This window comes from Anguilla anguilla, chromosome 6 (assembly GCF_013347855.1).
Source record: "Anguilla anguilla isolate fAngAng1 chromosome 6, fAngAng1.pri, whole genome shotgun sequence".
Lineage (NCBI taxonomy): Eukaryota > Metazoa > Chordata > Actinopteri > Anguilliformes > Anguillidae > Anguilla > Anguilla anguilla.
The window spans coordinates 31,881,482-31,902,095 of NC_049206.1; the positions used below are offsets into that span (position 1 = coordinate 31,881,482).

The window sequence follows — 20,614 nt, forward strand, 5'->3', positions numbered from 1 at the left end:
ATGACCTTTTGGTTACAAGCCCAGTTCCTTGCCCACTGTGCTACACTGCTGCCCTAAATATATATACCTCTTCAATGGAACAACTTCTTGGAACAACTTACCAGCTGAATAGAATTGGACCATTTTTTTTATCAACATAAATATTATTTAAAATATAAGTTTAACCTGAAATAAACATATTGTGGACAATAATTGTCCTTTTATGGAATTTAATATGATATATTGACTATTGACTTTAAAACTCAGTAGTCAAGGATGACATGTGGCCGATATGTAGGACCAATAATTTTTATTTTTTTTACACTGACACATGGGCGCTCCTAGCACTCCATCTAGGCTAGTGTTTCTCACTGCCCACAACATCAACAAGGTTCATGTGACCTGGAACTATTTTCTCAGTGTTCATTTCTAAAATTGGATGACAATGTTAATAACATTAATATTCAAATAATAATATAATAATGTTAAATATTCTTTAATAAAGTTATTTGTTTAACCACTTAGCGCAAAGCCCCTATTGGTCGGCACGGTGGCGTGCCGAGATTACTGAACTCAGACATTCAGTGCTACTGCAGCCAAAGTATGAGTTAAAAACAGACAGGTTTGTTTTAGTTTCATTAGTACTTGATACATGACAACTATGCCGAATACGGAGTTTTGCAGCGCTACCATTGTCGCTTTGGTCACGCACCCCCTTCCTGCTGTCTCATCTACAACTACACCCCCCACCCATGACATAATGGACAATATTGTCTATCTGGGCATTCATAAAAATATTCTTTCATCACTCAAAAATCGTATTCCGTCATAGCAACAAGATAAACCCGACAATGGCCCTAAGATGTGCCAGTACAGCAGTGAAAATAAACGAGACAAAGTTTTAAAAAATGATACCATGTCATTCTACAGTCAATATCTGGGACTAAATATTGAATAAATATACAACCTTACCATTGGTTTTACGCGTAGATCTGTCCCTTTTTAGGCTGAGTCGTCATATATTGTCTTGGACAATCCGTTTGTGAAATATATGCGCATTTGTGATGCCTGGGTACCTTCCAAAATAGCTGTGCGTAATACCACCTGTTGTTTACGGCGTTGTCGCCCTTTTTATTACAGTCTGGCTTGATTGACAATTCATTTATTCAGTAGGTAAGAGTATAAGCTTTCTAACGATGTATAACATGTCTGATTTTGCTTTTGGAATAGCGTTTTATAGGTCAATGTAACGGAATATTTTCTTATCGCATTCACTTGCGCTTTCACTGTGGCGTAGCATAAAAGACGGTTCACCTGACGAAACGTTGTCAACGATTTTCATAATTTCTTGGAGAGTACTATTATTAGAAACTTTAATAAAATATGTTTTTTAAATTGATTTGAAAATGTTGCACTTTTTGACAAAATATCAGTCAAAACATCGGTAATCGGTGGGCTAGGACTCTCCAAAATCGGGATCGGCATCGGACCCAAAAATCTGGCATCGGTCGGGCTTTAATTTGTAGTGAAATACGTGAATTTGTTTTGATTTACAGCAATGCATAATTTAGACATTTTGGGTAGATTTGGAGACGCTGGGAACACTGCTTAGTTTTTGCTTCATAGTTCTTTAGTAGTTCTACATATCCACCCATAGAATTTATGAACTTGTGGTCAAGATGTTTTTGATCCAGCAAAAAAATGAGCAAATTCATTTTGGATTTTTTGCCTAGAGAATTGCATTTTGTGGCACTTTATTTTGAATTAATATGAATATAAACTAGTCTAAGCTAGTATTGTAAATGTTACAAATGCCATTTTTCAAGTCTCTGTGGTGTTCCATCTCGAGTTATAAAGCTTTAAATAGGGTACCCCCTAAATGGGCAAGGATTGGCCAGATTTGGCATGTGCGATAAGGGGTTAAGAAAGCAGCCTTCTGAGTACCTTTGCATAGTCATACCAGTGCAAAATTGGTGCACAATCCCAGAAGAGAAGAGGTTGTTATAGCGGCAAATGGTGGACCAACTCCACATCAATGCCCATAATTTTGGATGAGATGTCAAATGTCAAGTGTCCACATATAGTCACAGACTGATGTTTGCGGGGCACCTTTTTTTTTCAAGGCACAGTGTGTGCCATACAGTTCACAGGCCTGCATTGCTTTGTGATTTTTGGCTGGACCGTAACAGCGGGGCCAGCCCTACAAACGTGAACGTCTGCGACTGAGTGACTGACTGATGAAGTTACACCATTGGTTGGCCAAGTTATGAAGTTACACCATTGGTCGGCCGGATCACGTGTGTTAGATCCAGCAGGTTTTAACCTGGTCTTGTTTTAACTCAAGATGATTGACTCAATCTTTTCAGATTAATTTTATGCACATGCCAAATTATGTGCTTGTGGTCAAGAGGTTAATATCAGACTCTGAGGTTGCATTAACATAGGATTCTGCATTTTTTACACTGATAAGTAGAGCCAATATCCCGGGAGAGAATACCCTGTATTCTATAAATGCAAATATTGGTCTGACATTTTTTTTGTTTATTGATCATAATATTTACACAGCCATCGGTAGCATTGCGAAATTCAAAGAAAAAGTGCTTAGTCTGAAAGAAATGTGGATGTCATGTCATGCTCTTTAGCTAGCTTTATTAAGATAATACATTTGTTTTCTGTGCATGTCATCATTGTACTGTGGCCAAAGAAAACTGCCTGGTAAAAAAAAAAGAAGGGTTGTAGCAGTGGCAGAGGCGAGTTGTATGATCCCCCTCTCACCCTCAGACACACGCAAACACATGCACACACTGCACCATTAGGCCTAGATATTTTACACTAGACAATGTGTTGGCTTGTGCGACTTGGGCAATTGGGAAAGTAGGTCAAGGTAGACATCAGAACCATGAACAGGGCTCAGTCCGGACAATGTTTGGCTGTAGGCTGGTCAGAACATTAAGCCAGGTAGCTTGCTTCGGTGTACAGACTAAAAAGCACAAAAAAGAAGCATAATTCGGCACAGTGGCTTACTTTTAGTTGGCTAGACTGTGTTTAAGCCTACTATGCGTATGTTATTAATTTACCCTAACTCATTACTGGGGTAGGAGTTCACCTGCCAGCTAGCTAGGTTGCATGTATTGCTACAGCCATAAACTGCATAAAGTTTAACTATAAAAGTCAGCTTACAAAAAAATCCACCAGTTACCGTCTTGACACTTTTGCTCTCCTCAAAATCTCAGAACCTACAGGGGCCATTGTGCAATGAATGTCCCCAATCTGCGACATCAGTGCCCTCGCTACCCCATGGAATGCTGCGTTTTTGGAACGTAGGACATTTCAAAGTCTGTATTTTACACTAAATATGTGTAAAATACTAAACTAAATAAGAAGGTCCAAAACTAACTATAGTCCAAACTTTTTTTGGACTATACTGACACGTTTGATTACCAGATACATATTCATGCAGGCAAACATCTAACAAAGTGTTTAAGTTTGATTTTATAATAGTGTCTTTGTTAAATTTCAGTCAGGTAATGATTCTCAGCCTCTAATGTTCCTTGGCATTTAGTGTGGTTGCTTCCACAAACCATTGCCTGTTCTCTTGCATATTTTTAGGGGTCCAAGCAGCGAAGCTGGTGGAACCCTATTGTATCTGTTAGGATTATTATTCTTATTATTTTTTTCTGCTAAAAGTGTCTGAGGCTCAGCAACCGTAAGTCCTGGAGCAACCAAATTTGGCAGGTGGGTTCCTATGGGCCCCCACTACTCAGGCACTAAAAATCACGTATGTCAGCCAGATGGTGGCGCTATAACAAAGGGTAACGCGTAAAAGCCCATAACTCCCACACCATAAGTTAGATCAACACAAAACTTCATCGACCTATGCATCTCAACGTGCTCTACAACTTTGTCATTGGCCCCACCTTTGTCCGCCATATTGTTTGCCCGCCATTTAGACTTTTTAGTTGGGGCGTGGCAGTTTTCTCCGCTAAAATGTCTGAGGCTCAGCAACCGTAAGTCCTAGAGCAACCAAATTTGGCAGGTGGGTTCCTATGGCCCCCCACTACTCAGGCACTAAAAATCACCTATGTTGGCCAGATGGTGGCGCTATAACAAGAGGGTCATACTTTAAAAGGCCATAACTCCCACACCATAAGTCAGATCAACACAAAACTTCATCGACTGATGCATCTGAATATGCTCTACAACTTTCCTATTGGGAGCACCTATGTCCGCCATATGGTTTGCACACCATTTGGACTTTTTCATTAGGTGGGGTGCGGAAAAGCTGGAGCTCCAAATCCAAACGATTACGACATCGAGTAAACTTCTTTACGGCTAGCGACAACCATGGCGACGCAAGTAATCTGACACTGTAGGGTTTAGTTTTTATCAGTGAAAGGACGGTCTGACACTGCCACCTAGCGTGCATGCTAGGATAGGCTACCCAAAGTTTCTTAGTAAAAGCTTTCTGAGAGGATGAATAATTACTTTTCTTTGGCATGGATCCATTTGAAGACAGTATCAAGTGAGTTCGTTAAGTCTTTAAATCTGTCATTATGGTGAGAAAAAGCTAAATCATTTTATTGGTAGTTTTTGAGTTTCTGTGCAAACGCGCGAAAACACGCTGGTATAATAAAACAATGACGGTAGCCTAATGCATATATAGTCCGCTTCGTTCCGTTGCTACCATAACATAATGACATACAGCTGCAGTTTCTCGCTGCATTTACTAATATTGAATATGAACAAAAGACGCAATTTATGCTGTAAATCGTATCCTCAATTTAATCTCTAAATCGACTGTAAGTTTAGGGTTGTAACTAGGTAGTTGTTTCGTAGGTGACTTAACTCGTCTTAACTATTGCCGTAGGGTCTAGTTTTTATCAGTGAGGGGACGGTCTGACCGTCGGGAAGCATTGGAAGACAGTGTCGGGTGAGTTCGTTTAATTTTTAAATCGGTCATTATGCTGAGAAATAGCTAAACCATTTTATTGATAGGTTCTGAGTTTCTGTGCAAACGCGCGAAAACACGCTGGTATAATGAAACAATGACGGTAACCTCATAGTCCGTTTCGTTCCGTTGCTATCATAACATAACGATCTACAGCTGCAGTTTCTCACTGCAATTACTAATGTTGAATATAAACAAAAGACGCAATTTATGCTGTAGTCTGCCAATGTCTAAATAAATAATACGGTTCATTTGAAGACAATATCGGCTGAGTTCGTTTAGTCTTTAAATCCGTCATTATGCTGAGAGAAATCGTATTCTCAATTTAATCTCTACATTGACTGTAAGCTTAGGGTTGTAACTAGGTAGTTGTTTCGTACGTGACTTAGTCTTAACTCGTCTTAACTATTCCTTCTATTTCTGCATAGACTGCGTGCTGCTGTTCTTGTTCGTGTTAGTGTTAATCAGTTTAACCTACAGGGTCCAAGTTGAACTATGCGGTTGTTCCCTGCACTTAGAACGGTAGGCTACTGCCCTCTAGGGTTTTCGACACACTTGTTCCTCGTTATGGTAATACATTTTGTTGTACGTCGTTCTGGATAAGAGCGTCTGCCAAATGCCTGTAATGTAATGTAATGCAATATTCCGTAGCAACAAGATAAACCCGACATTAGCCCTAAAATATGCCAATACAGCAGTGAAAACGCTGCTCACTGAATAACGAAATAAACAAGATAATTTTGTTTTTTTTTCCTTATACCATGTCATTCTACAGTCAATATCTGGGACTAAACATTTCATAAATATACAATCTTACCATCGGTTTCACGCGTAGAGATGTCCCTTTTGCGAATGAGTGGTCATATATTGTCTTGGACAATCCGTTGGCGAAATATACGCGCATTTTTGATCACTGGGTAGGCTACGTTCAAAAATAGCTGTGCGTAATACCACATCTGTTGCTTACGTCGTTGTCGCCCTTTTTAGGGCAATTTGCCTCGATTGACAATTAATTTATTCAGTAGGTAAGAGTATAAGCTTTCTAACGATGTATAACATGTCTGATTTTGCTTTTGGAATAGCGTTTTATAGGTCAATGTAACGGAATATTTTCTTATCGCATTCACTTGCGCTTTCACTGTGGCGTAGCATAAAAGACGGTTCACCTGACGAAACGTTGTCAACGATTTTCATAATTTCTTGGAGAGTACTATTATTATTGAGGACTTCAGGGCATAGCTAAGCCATTTCTTTGCTGATAGACCTATCTGACATCGTTTTCTGGCGCAAAACAGAAGCGGATAGGACTTTGTCATTGATTTTCTGTCTCTATACTACTAAACACAGATAAAATGTCATGTTGCTATGTAAGTATTACTGCTCAAAATATTTCGTTTATATACGTTCTTTTCGTTATATACGTTCTTTTTGAAATTGGGTGTCTTTAAATAGGTTAGTGGTATTATATAATGTGGATATTTCACACTGCAATGTAAGCGTTAGTGTAATAGTTTTTGTGACCCATGGAACAGTGATGACGAGAGTGTTGGAACGTTGCTAAAATGTGGTAAGTCGCTCTGGATAAGAGCGTCTGGCAAATGCCCGTAATGTAATGTAATGTGGTGGACGGTTGAAAATTATTTTCGTCCCATCTCCATCCGTCATTATGCTGAGAAATAGCTAAACCATTTTTATTGATAGTAATTGAGTTTCTCTGCAAACGCGCGAAAACACGCTGGTATAATAAAACAATGACGGTAAATATAGCCTATATATGCAGTCCGCCTCATTCCGTTGTTACCATAATAAAACAAATTTCTTGTGTCTACAGCTGCAGTTTCTGGCTGCAATTACTATTGAATATAAACAAAAGACGCAAATGCTGTAGTCTGCCAATGTCTAAGTAAATAATAAGGTATTCTTCGCGCAGCACGCATGCTAGCAGGAATGTCCAGTTGATTTTTCGTTTCGTTTTTTTAATTGTCGTATTTATTAGGCTATATGAAATATGAATTATTATCCTGTCTGTCTCTGAGGCGCTCTGAAATGTTCATTCTCTGCTAAGCTGAGCAATGGGTTGGTATATGTGTCTGACGTAGTGTTGCACAGTACACCGACACTTCAGCACTTTTTCGGTACTTAAAAAAAAAAAAAAAAGAAACGGTTCGGTATTAGAATTTTTCGACGTTCAGTAGTTTTGCATCAAATGTAAAAGCCAGGGACATGAGTCTCCCGCATTACCGATTGAGAGGATGAAAAGTGTAATTTGTCAGAATCTTCGCTAGATGGCAGTAGCAACTAAGGTTGGCAAGTGAGGTGACCTGCGCTTGTGGATTTTTTCGTGGTTTATACAGCGCAAGCTTAGACTCAGATCACTTCAGTAGCAATAGCTGTTCTAATTTGTAAATATTTTATTATAGGAAAATGCTGTATTGTTATTGAAATATGCTGTTTTTAGATATATTTTAAAGTGAAAGACCTGTTTACGGATAATTTACTTTACAATTGTTAAATTTTCGAATTATATTTAATATAGTTTTCTATGGTTTAGTGTTGTAACACTATATTCCTATGCTTATTGATATGTTGAACAGGCTTCAACTTAAAGGTTGTTAGTAAACCAGGTTTTTAATAAACCGTGAATTCGAAAATGAGGTCATCCCTTGTGGACATTATGTTTCTGATCTATTAAGTAATTTCAGTATCGTTAGGTACCGAGTATTGAATCAGTATCGTTTCAGTATCAATTATCGTGATACTAAACCTGGTATCGGTATCAAAGTAAAAATTTTGGTATCATGACAACACTAGTGTGACGCTTTTTCTAGTTGTGGCATGGAAGCGCTGCTGCTGTACATACACACTGGGCCATCTAAGTCTTACGACATGCCATCTAAGTGTTACAACTTAGTAAAGGCCTTTACGGGAAGCGGCCAGGACACGTCCATGGCGACGCAACTAAGTCATCCGCCAGCGTCTCTTACCACAAAATTGGCCATAAGTCATCACTTTTTTATACAATCATCATGATATTCAGTAGATATGTTGGGTGAAGGTATATGATCATGAGGACAAAGCCATTTTTAAATCGCTCCATAGGGGGCGCGATAGTGCCAGTGCTCCCCCCTCCCAACGCCGCTTGCGGCTTTAATTTATTTTATTAATTGTAAGAATTGTGATTTTCCCCTTCGACATCAGAGGCCATCTGACAGCTTGGCCTCCGGGGCTCGACAGTTAAACTTGTGCAGACGCCCCCCATAATACCTGCAACTCCATTACTTTGTTCCATCGTCCTTCCAGCACCCCCTTGCAATCTGAGAATGCCCCCGTTGAGAAACCCTATGCAAGACCATTTACTTTGACTGGAATGAGAGGGAGTTGTGTAGTTCCTGGGTCTTCCTCCTTATTGTCTTTATAATCAAGTGTGTCTTGGCGATACATCTGAATTTTATTTTGTTGTAATTCCATTTTGAAAGGTTCGTTTTCCATTTCTGTTATCTTGGTTTTAAAAACAAGTTCATGTTTTTTTAATATTTCTGACTGCTCATCAATTTTGACTTTTACTGGAGAAGCAGTAGTAAAATAAATTACTAAATTAATTTAATTTAGGCCAATGATTTAAAATCTCACACCATCTCTGGCAAAATGCTTAATCGTCTTTTCCAATGGTCGGTTCTTTAAGAATACGTAACCCTCTCTGAATGCATCCTGCTCTGTAATATTCACTGAGGGTTTTGGTGTGTGTTTCTAGTCTTATTTCCTTTTTTCTCAGATAAAGGAGTCTATTTTTAAGTTCTGTTAGTGAGCACATAACCATTCCCTGACTAGGGATTATTGATTAATTTGCCATTTACACAAGTCTGAGCCAGTAATTTTAGATTTATTTATTTATTTGCTGAAAAATAAGTTGGTTTTATCTACAACACATTTTGGTTCTTTTTTTTCAAAAAAATATGACAAGAATCGAACCAGGATTCAATAAGAACTCGATTTTGATTAAAACATTTGGATTGGTAACCGGAATCGATGAAATCTAAACTGTATCCAACCCTTTTTTTCATACTACTTGTCATACCGAGTTTAATGGTTCTTTTTGCAATTTCCTCAGGAAGTGGATGAAATGCTGGATATTGCTTCGAATGCTGAGGCTGGCAAGAACCTTTTCAGAAGCTTTGGAGATAATGGTAATGTATAATATTTCACGGATTTGAAAGGGCTGTAATATTCTTGTGACCTGCCACCTTATAAGTGAGCATGAAAGCAGATCATCCCTTTTCATGACAATTGAGACCAGGGGTGCCCAGACCTTTTTGGTTTGCGATCTACTTTTTCAATAACCAGCAGAACGTCATCTACCCGGGGGGGGGGGGGGGTTCTGTTGGGTGGTAGTGTAACCAAAAAATAAATAAATAAATCATTGGACTGCACACAATGTTATTAAGACGTTAGGAAAAACTAATTAAGTTGAAGATGTCACACATACTTAATTGCGTGCAGCATGTCTATTATTTATTTATTCAGTAAATATATCCAACTATTTATTTTTTGAGTCTACATTTTTTTGTGTTTGTGTAATAGTTCTATATCTAGTGTTGGGCTGAGCTACTAGCTTAACTAGCCCTTGTTTTCCAGTACTGTGTTTGTAGTTTCTGTTTCTAAAATCCAGTAGCTACAATTGTAGGCTAGCTGGATTGGCATAAAAGTAAAATCATTGGTGTAATGATCTATGTACACCAGTCAGTGTACTCATCGATAGATATTAGCCTTCTCTGTCTCCCAAACGTTCTCAATAAAAGAGTAGGTGAAGCTTCCTTTTCCTTACATGCACCTATACTCTGGAACAGCCTATTTCTATAAATGAATGGACTGCATTTATATAGCGCTTTTATCCAAAGCGCTTTACAATTGATGCCTCTCATTCGCCAGAGTAGTTAGGGGTTAGGTGTCTTGCTCAAGGACACTTCGACATGCCCAGGGCGGAGTTTGAACCGGCAACCCTCCGACTGCCAGACAATCGGTCTTACCTCCTGAGCTACGTCGCCCCACGTCGCCTACACATCAGAGAGGCACCAACAGTAGTTCGTTTTAAAAATCAATCGAAAACACATCTGTCAGGTAACGTGTAGCCTAGTTGATTTGGGTTATTTCAGAGACTGAACAATGTATAGGCTACAGCCATTGATTGGCCTCACAAGACAAATGGTGGCTGGTTTTTAAAATAAGTAGCGTGTGGTTCCTTTTTGGATTGCTCATAATTTTAAGTTGGGAGTGTACTTGCTGCCGAAACTAAATTTAATTTAGCATGTTTATACAAACTAATCGTTTGTGGAGAAGACAAAACTCCACATTGACTTCGGCCACTGGAGTGTGCGCATGCTTGCTGGTGTCAGTGTGTTGGTCGTATGAGTGGCGGCATTGGCTGCATTGGCTGTGACCTGTCTGATTGAGTGGAGGAACATACAATCTTCTCTGCATCTCAGCTCATTCGGCCAGCAGGTATGTGCGCACAATGTGGTGTTTTGTTTTCTCCACAAATGCATCATTTAGTTTGTATGAACTAGCCAAATTTAGTTTTCACAGCAGGTATACTCCCATCTTTATTGTCATTTTCTTTTCTGGAAAGCATTTGAAACATAATGTGTGAAGTAATCTTCCTTTTATTTTTATAGGTTTGATTTCCTATACAGAATACCTGTTTCTGTTGACTATTCTTACAAGTAAGTTCTAAATAATTATCTGTGAAATTGTCTAACCTGCTGACATATTTCTTGCAGGTTTTTTGTGGTAAGTTTTATTTTATTATTTTTATAATTTTCTTATTTTAATGATCAGTGAAGGCTTCTCCAGGTAGGAAAATGAATCCTTGCTACTTCAACATTTCATCAAATTCAAAGCTATTCATTATTTTGATTAATTTCTTAGGTAACAGTATACACACTGTTACCTAATTTGGCTTCTGAATAATTGATACCAGTAGGCAAGACACTGCTGATTATTTACAAGCTTATTTAGTGATGTCATTATTGTATTTCTCTCATCACAAATTTATGTACTTTTCAAATAGAAAATATTGTGTGCATTGTTTCATCTACCATTACCACCGCTGCAGGAATTTAACGCGGTGTTACTGTAAAGAACCAGATTGTTCTCCAGTGTTACGTCATCGAATCTCCCAGATGTCTGATCCAATCTACTCCATTGCAATAGAATTGTTTATATAGCTGGGTTTTATGTTGTACAAATAATTTTATTTGATTTAAAACATGATTTTCTAGCTTGCAATGTATACTGAACCCTAAACAACTTGGAATTTGTTATTGCATTACCTACCCTCAAATAGCTGTGTTGATTAGGCCTATATTTCCCTTAGAAATATGATCTGTGTATATATCCACACTTGTCTTCGCCCGGTATTAAGTCTGACAGTACAGGTGCATTAACCCCTTTGCACAGATAACAAATCTGGCCAATCCTCACCCAGTTAGGTAGTGTTCTATTTAAAGCTTTAGAACTCCAGATGTGAGTATCAAGGTGGACTTGGAAAATGGCATAAATAACGCAAGACACTCGTTACAAGGTGTAACTTGACTTACCTGCATGGATTTTTAAACCAGCAACCAATTTCTAAACGTTATTTTTAGTTTTAGTTAGTTTTAGTTTTAGTTTATTGCGGGATTGGATGATTGTGGTTTTGTATGCACCTGTTTTAAAGAAATCCATGTTTAAAACTGTTTTATCTAAGTTGTGTACAAATAGAAAAAAATTGTAGGGGAGAGTGGCATAAATATAATGCTTGCTAAATGTAACATGGTCAATAACTTATTGTACAATGCAATACCGTAGTCAGTTCAGGTTCGTACATGTGCATTTCACTCCTCTACCACCTCCCAATAGAATGGAGCCATGTGATAACCAAGTTATTATTATTTTTTTTTTACAAAACAGTTTTTGAGCAAGCTAGGTTAAACTGTTCTGGAAGTAATTTTTGAGTATAAAGCTTTATTTTCAAATGGTGTTTAATATTTTTTAAAGGAAAAATTTTACTCATCAACATGTTTGACTTTTTAAGGTAGTTAAGTGTTTAATGTTAAATGTGTTCAGCTAATTTCCAAGTGATTAATGAAAAAGAAATAGCTACCTGGCCACAGGCATTTAGGATAAGTACATACCAGACTGGTCAGTATGGTAGGTTATTTGCTTAGTAAAAGCTTACCTGGGTGTTAAGAAACAAACGCAGACATCCTGAAATTGCTCAACTTAGACATTCAGTGCTCCTGCAACCAAAATATGAGTCGAAACAACAAACTCTGTTCTTGCATGATTAGTCGACAATGCACAAAGACTATGCCAAATACAGTGTTTCTAAGTGGCATCATTGTTGCGTAGGTCATCCATTCAAATAGAAACCCCTCCCTGCTGTCTCATCTGCAACTACACCCCCCAAGCATGACACACTGGACAAAAGTGTCTGTCTTCTGTCATAGCAAGAAAATAAACCCAACAATAGCCTGAAAGTATGCCACTACAGCGGTGAAAAATGCTAATCACTGAATAGCGAAACAAACAAGAGGATTTTTTGTGGAATTACCATGTTATTACATTACATTACAGGCATTTAGCAGACGCTCTTATCCAGAGCGACTTACACAACTTTTTTACATAGCATTTTACATTGTATCCATTTATACAGCTGGATATATACTGAAGCAATGCAGGTTAAGTACCTTGCTCAAGGGTACAACGGCAGTGTCCTTACCCGGGAATCGAACCTGCGACCTCTCGGTTACAAGCCCAGTTCCTTACCCACTGTGCTACACTCATGTCATTGTATTATCAATGACTGTGACTAAATATGGAATACATATGCAGTCTTTCCATTGGCTTTACATGTAAAGATGTCCCTTTCAAGATTCAGCAGTTTCCTACCTGGGAATCAAACCTGTGACCTTTAAGTTTTTTGGCCAGCTCCTTACCCATCATACTACACTGCTGCTCTGTGATGCTCATATGTGGAGTTATAAAGCTGTTTCCCTTTCTTCCTACCCCCTACTGGTATGGAGATACAAAATGGGGATAAAGCAAAGATTTATTTAAAAAATAGGCTACAAACACACTGCAAATTCAAACTCAGCGCCTGCAGCCGACTCATTTCTGGCCAACAACGTAACTTTTTCCCTTTTTAGAGCTCAGGGCAGTAAATGGAAGTAAAATAAAAGGTGACTCCCATCCCCCAATCACTTATTACACAAACCCACATCACAAAACAAATTTTTAAAATAAATACTTTCTACGCTTACTTGGTCTTGTTTATTTTTATTCATGAAAAATATATAACCTTTCAGCATTCAGAACAGCACCACGGATTTCTGAAAAAATCATTCAAGCAAACTCACTGGTTGAATTTGTGGTAATATCTGTCTCCCTGATTTCTGTCAGCACCCCACAGAGCTTTTGGTAGTGAGTTGGTGTATTGTGTTAGAGTATTTAAAGGAGCAAAAGGTTATTTGAAACCCATCTAGTGAACTGCAGTCGCAACCCAAAGCAGACACTGCCTCACTAGCTGCTCTCGATCAAACTCAGGCCCCGTAAGTGGTTGCTGATGTTCTCTCTCTCTGTGTCTTTGTGCACAGTGGTGGTACACTGCTGAACTTAGTGAGATAGGCAGCTGGTTATTGTAACATCACACCAGATAAGTAATTAATAATTTATTTATATTGCAACTTTGCAATGTATTATAGCAATACTACTGCACAACACAACAGCTAAGCTAGTTATTGTTACCCAGACACCCAGGTACATCATTACCTAGGTGCAGATATTGTTACAGAATGGGAAAATTCAACATCCATGACAACACTAGTTACCTAGGGTATGTAGCTTATAAATCTGCATTCAGCACAACACGGCTGCTATTTGAACTGCTAGAAGTTGCAGAATGTCTGCAAACGGCTATGTCTTTACACACTAGTACTATGTAGCTCTGATGTCATAATTTAGGAAAATATAACAAATGTTTAGGTGAGTTAGCCTGTCAGTTCTATCTGACTAATGTGATCATTGGTAATGCTAGACTAGAGAAAGTAAAATATAGTAGAATATTATTTTTTTAGTCCTGATATGTTACTTAGCTTACCTGTTGATAAGAATGGTAGTCAACACTGAGTCAATATCCAAGCCGCTCAATCTACGTTCTCTCCGGACATCTGCAATGTTAGATCACTCAGAGGCCTGCTCAGCTCTGATACATTGGCTGTAAACTCTCAGCAGGCTGGACCTCCAAAGCCAGCCATGGGTACAGGTCTGCCAACTTTGCATTCTGCCTGATGGTTATTACTCAATCTATTGGGTTTATGACCTTCATAGAGACCCATCCACAGCCTGACAATGGAGTCACAGCAAGAATATTCCTTGGAAGTGGAATAAGAGTTTGTAGGCTCACCCATCACAGTACAGTCTGGGGGTCCACATGACTTCTCCAGGAGCTCTCCCCACACCAGGTGCTCATGCCCAGATGACAGCACAACAGCTTGAGTCTCGCCGAGCAGAGTTTGTGGAGGACCTTTCATGTGGGGCGTTAGCATGCAGTCCATAGGCACCCAATCGACCAGCAGGGGATGCTAGATCATGATGAATGTGGGCTCTAACCACCTGAGCACTCCCATACCCTGGGAAACACAATCTCACCACCCTATGAAGCTATCAGCCACAGCTGTTGCTGGCACCACAGTCAGAGCATGGTGCCTTAACAAAATGTACTTTCTTTCTTTTGATTTGTTGATGAACGCTATTGAGTGGTCGTGTATAGTGTTTTATGACATTGGTGATCAAATGGGGGGGGGGAATCAATTCTCAAACCTACCAATTTTCAGTTTTCAGATTCTGCATGGAGGAATGGTCAAAGATCCCCCAATACCATTGCTAATCTCAAAAAACATGCAAGAAGTTGCATAATATCACAATTCATAACATGATTGGTTGGTGACAATTCAATATTTATTGAAATTGGCAATGGTAGCACCAACCAAATGAGACCGTTTGAAGTCACTGCAGTTGCCTTTTCTGATTGTTTTTCTGTTTTTATGATTATAATTTTTCAGAGCCACACACAGGATTCCAAATTGCTTTCAAAATGCTCGATGTTGATGGCAATGAACATGTGGAGAGAAAGGAATTTTTGAAGGTATGCTCTTTCTATGCATTTGCAGTTTCACTTTGTGTACATGCAAGTCTAAAATTCAATTCAAGATGATGTTGATTTTTAATCTGTTTTTGATTTTTTAAATCTGTTTTTCATCAGTGAAAAATTGGCCAAAAATGATTGATAGTTATTGATAATTTTCCATTGAAGTGGTTTTCTAGCTTACTTACATTTCAGGCCCTTGCACAATGACTAAAGCTAACAACTTGCTTCTCTCACTTGATCATTTGATTCTTTAAAGGCCAATGATTTGTACTATTGATTGTTAAAGATGACATAGCTGGCTGGTTCACAAATTATATTTGTTAATTATTTTGATAAATGTTATACAAATATCAATACAAATGTTATACAAGCATGACATAAAAGGAATGTGGTAGTTGTGCTTTTTGGTTGAGTGGTTAATTCACAACAAACAAAACCTAACTTTTGGAATTAATCAGAAAGGGTTTTTTATTAAAAACTATTTTTTATCATTTGCTAACATCAATACCTGTCGGAAGAAATTAGGAATTCAGTGACTTCATGATTCTTTTACTTTCATGTATTTGTGCGCAAAGTACTGAATGATGCTATATTTATTTTATTGTATTTAATAAAATGTGAATGGATGAACAGTATATTTACTTTAACCTTGATTATTTTTAACCAAACATTTTGAGTTTATGGTTAATCTTAGTCAAGATTAAAGAAAATATGTTTAACCATAAATTATTAATTGGTTCCCATGATACTTTTGATCAATTATAAATTGTTATTTGTTTGCTATTTCTGGCCTTCCATTGGATAAATAAGATGACCAAGAGGTATGTATGGTAATCATCCAAGAATTCATTATATCTGAGTGTTCATTGGATCATTATGCGCTTATACTTTTTCAAGAATTCTTCAGTGCTTTCAGGGCTTTTTCTTCATAAGACAGTATGTTTAATCAAATGTAAGATGTTTTAAAAATAATTAATTCCTTTTACCTTTTCCCTGAAGCTGAAAAACATCATTGGGAAGAAGAAAGAAAAAGTTCAAAAGGAAACTTCCCATGTAAGTAATCACCTTGACTTTAGTTCGTATTTTGCTCCAGCGACAATATTTGTGTAGATCCTATTCTATGTATTTTGCAGGCACACGGCTCAGCTGCATATGCTTATTTTGTTTTTTGTTTATAATTATATTTCTTCATTTGTTTCGCAGTCATGTTTATTATGTTCTTAGGTAGGTCAAAATATGTTTTCCTGTAAAGTTGAACTTGTGATTGTGAGGATTGTTTTATTTGGATTATGGTTGCAATCACAACAAACAAGATACTGGTGCGTTATCATGTGCCAGTGTGGCAAGCATACTTGTCCTTGAGTCCATACAACAGAGGGGCTTTGCTTACAGTGCAACCTTCAGCGATTCAATGGATGACAAAGAATCATTCACCCCCTGGCCTTTTGGACCTTATTCCTCCTGAGTTGAGAAGGACAACAGGTCAGCGAAAGAATTGGGGAAGAAGGGGTGGCGTCCAGAAATGACTGCGGCAAAGATACACAGGGCCCCCGCTTCCATCCCCACTTTATTATTAGTGTTGAATAATAATAAATTTATTTTTGTCATCAACTGAACAAAGTTTACAAGCTTTTGAAGCAGCTGGGCAGTCCGATCCAAAAGTGAAAGTGACACAAAATCTCACTGTACTAAACACAGTTGCCGCAGGTTTTGTATTGCCTGTAAAACAATGTTTATATATTCCAACAGCTTTAATAGTAAATGGCAATAGAATATGTAAGTAGCTTGTAATGTTCATATTTTATTACTCAAGCAGTAAAGACACGTAATCCATTAGAATAGTGCTATTCACATCCTCCTCGATTGGGTCTATTGAATGGAAACATTGCATGGAAATAAAATCATCATCTCCAGAAAGCACACTAACTTTCACCTCCTGAACCATCATCTTTCTCAATAGAATGAAAAATAACTTGAACTGCCTTTGGTAATGATTTCTTGAAAACACGTTTCTGAAGCATTAAAACTACAAGGAAGTGAATTCTCCGTGGACAGCTTGTGTTTTCAGCAGCTACTACTCGAGGTAACTAAACAGTGTAAACATAGTGAAAGTTGGCGTGGTTTTCAAATGCAGCTCTGGCTTTAATGTCATTAGATTTGACGAATTTGAGAGCCACAAGTCTCCCTTGCATTAAAAAAAACTAAAATGATCCTACGTCATACAGCACACCTTTCCGCAGGAAATTATGTCCTTAAGAACCAAATGACTTTTGTCCGGTAGCTTTAACATCCATTTTGAAGAAATTATTTGAGAGAATTCTGATCCAGCAACTCACTAGGTCCATCGGTAGTAAACATGTCCGCTATCAGTTTACATACAGACGGGGCCATAGTACAGAGGACATGGTGGGTACGTTAACACACCTGATAATGACGCATCTTGGCAAACCTAAAACATTTTCTAGGGCTCTCTTTTTGGATTTTTCATCTGCATTTAATACTATGCAGCCATCTGCAGCCAACTGACAAAGATGATTCAACTTCGGGTCAACTCATTCATCATCATTCATTTCTCACAAATAGACAACAAGCGGTTAGGGACAACCAAACATTTTCAAACCATATTATTACCAACTGCGGAGCGCCCCAGGGATGTGTGCGTTCACCCCTGCTCTTTACACTTTATACAGATAATTGGACAACCAATATTTCAATCACATTCATAATAAAGTTCTCAGATTAACAACGTTATTGTCGCTGCTTGAGGCTAAAGATGATTCCATTCTTCATCAGTATTGCATTGACAGATTAGTGGAGCGGTGTGAGCAGAATTCTCTTATTATTAATATAAAGAAAAAGAGGAAATTATATTTGGTATTCCATTTGAATCTTATCCTCCCCAGTCACAATTCATAATATGCAGATTAAACAAGTTACTTCCTAGAAATATCTTGGTATATATGTGGATGCTACCTTGTCTTGGAGGATGCATATAGATTACATTTGCAGCAAGGTACAGCAGCACATCTATTTTCTTAGAAGGTTAAGGTCATTTGAGGCAAACAGCCAGATTTTGTTTTTATTTTTTTCATCCATTAATTAATCACCATTTGGTACAGCTGTCTTTCTGTACAGCTTAAAGTTAGGTTGTCCAGACTTTTACGAGTATACTCACAGATTGTTGGTCATTATTTCAAGTCTAGCTGGTGGTATTTCATCTGACCCTTCCCATGTTTTATTTGGAGAATATCATCTTATGTAATCTAACAGACGCTACAGGGTCCCACAAATTACACTTAACAGGTGGCTGCGGAACTCATTCATTACAGTCTATCAAGCTACTAAACAAAAATATGGGCTGAGGATAGGCCGTGGACAAGTGAATTTTGTTGAGGAAATACTATGTATTTGTGGGGATGGGCCATGGGCAGGTGCAGTGGGTCAGGGCCTGTGCACTTAAGATGGGTATCTGTGTACGTTTTATAATGATCTATTATTAAAGACGTGTTACCACAGTTTGTGTTGTTTTTTATTTAACTGTATTAATGTATGTCTGTTCCCCTGTATTGCAAGCAGGAGTACGGTTTGTGATGCAAGACAAATTTCAGAGAAAACTGACTGTAAAGTTTAATCTAATCTGATATGGCAACTGAACACATTTCTTGTGTATGAAATAATTAGGGTTGAGCCGAATACTCGGATGAAACGAGTATTTGGTACGGATAATGTACTTTTTACGAGCCATCCGAGTAAAAAGTGTCAATATTTGTACTCGTGATAGGCCAGCCGTCACACAGAGCTCCTCCTCTACACAGAGCCTATACAAAGTTCACTGCTGCTGCGCCACACAACACAGTCTTGCCATCGTCACAGCCACTCTGTCCACAGCGATCTATTATCTATTGTCATATATTCTCAATAAAATGAAGTTTGAAATTCTCAGATTCGGATCAACACATTATTCTCACCATAGCTGAACACTCATTTACTGGACATTCACACATAAGCACACATTACTGATTACAAACGGACATTTCTAGCTTCTAGCTTGCTACAGTGGGGCTAACTAGCCAGTTAACTAGTTGCTACAGTGGGGCTAACTAGCCAGTTAGCTAGCAACTACATGATATAGGCATGTACTTGTATTTCCTAACATTTAGCAATCTCATACACACACTCTACTAGCATCATTGACATCCTAGCATTCTTATACATCCACTGTACTAATGCAAAATCACCTTTGTGCAAATTTAGACGTCGTCGCTCACCTGAAATCACAAGACATACAGTACATCGTGGTTAGCCAACTGTAACCTGGCGCGCTAACAGCATCTTTTACTGCTACCACAGAGTGAATGCGATAAGAAAATTTTTGGTTACGCTGAGCTATGAAACGCTATTCCAAAAGCAAAATTAGACATGTTATACATCGTTAGAAAGCTTATACTCTCACCTACTGAATAAATGAATTGTCAATCAAGCCAGTCTGTACTAAAAAGGGCGACAATGCCGTAAACGACACGTGTGGTATTACGCACAGCTATTTTGGAAGGTACCCAAGCATCACAAATGCGCGTATATTTCACAAACGGATTGTCCAAGACAATATATGACCACGCAGTCTCAAAATGGACATCTCTACACGTAAAACCAACGGTAAGATTGTATATTTATTCAATATTTAGTCCCAGATATTGACTGTAGAATGAGATGGTATCATTTTTTAAAACTTTGTCCCTGTTATTTCGTTATTCAATGAGCAGCGTTTTCACTGCTGTATAGGCATATCTTACGGCTATTGTCGGGTTTATCTTGTTGCTATGACGGAATATGATTTTTAAGTGGTGAAAGAATATTTTTATGAATGCCAAGATAGACAATATTGTCCATTATGTCAAGGGTGGGGGGTGTTTTGCAGATGAGACTGCAGGGAAGGGGGTGCGTGTTAAATGAACGACCAGAGCGACAATGATGGGGCTGCGAAACTCCGCTTTCGGCATTGTTGTCGTGTATCGTCTACTAATGAAACTAAAACAACGCGTTTCTGTTTTTATCTCACACTTTGGTTGCAGTAGCACCGAATGTTTGAGTTTAGTAATCTCGGCACGCCGGCGTGCCGACCACTAAGAGGTTAATCTAATTGACTGCTTCGTATTGAATTCAATTATTTAATCTTAAAACCTGACATAGGTTTTGACTTGTTCGTTGAATCCACCAGTCCACTGTATACTGACCTGTCAATTAATTTGGCGATAATTCTCATGTTCCACAATAATTATAAAATTAAATCACATATAATATATGCCATATGTAGGTTAAGTGAGGAGTTCTAGCACGAAAGTATCACTTGTGTTCAGTATTCAGAGTGCTGAACATTTTAGCTAGGGCATTGACTGTTGGAACGGCTGGATTCAGAACATAAACATTTATTAAATTAATCTTTGCTTGTCCCATAACATGTATATTTTAACCTGCTCAATATATGCAATCTCAGTTTTTCACTG

General features: G+C 38.2%; 1 protein-coding gene across 1 annotated transcript in view; it reads left to right on the plus strand.

Annotated features, from left to right (window-relative positions):
• Positions 1–20,614, plus strand: part of micu2 (mitochondrial calcium uptake 2) — a 125,557-nt gene that overhangs the window by 61,224 nt on the left and 43,719 nt on the right. The window contains 4 exon segments of the mRNA XM_035422306.1: positions 9,036–9,111; positions 10,597–10,644; positions 15,025–15,107; positions 16,110–16,163. Of these exon segments, the coding sequence (XP_035278197.1) occupies positions 9,036–9,111; positions 10,597–10,644; positions 15,025–15,107; positions 16,110–16,163 (261 nt within the window).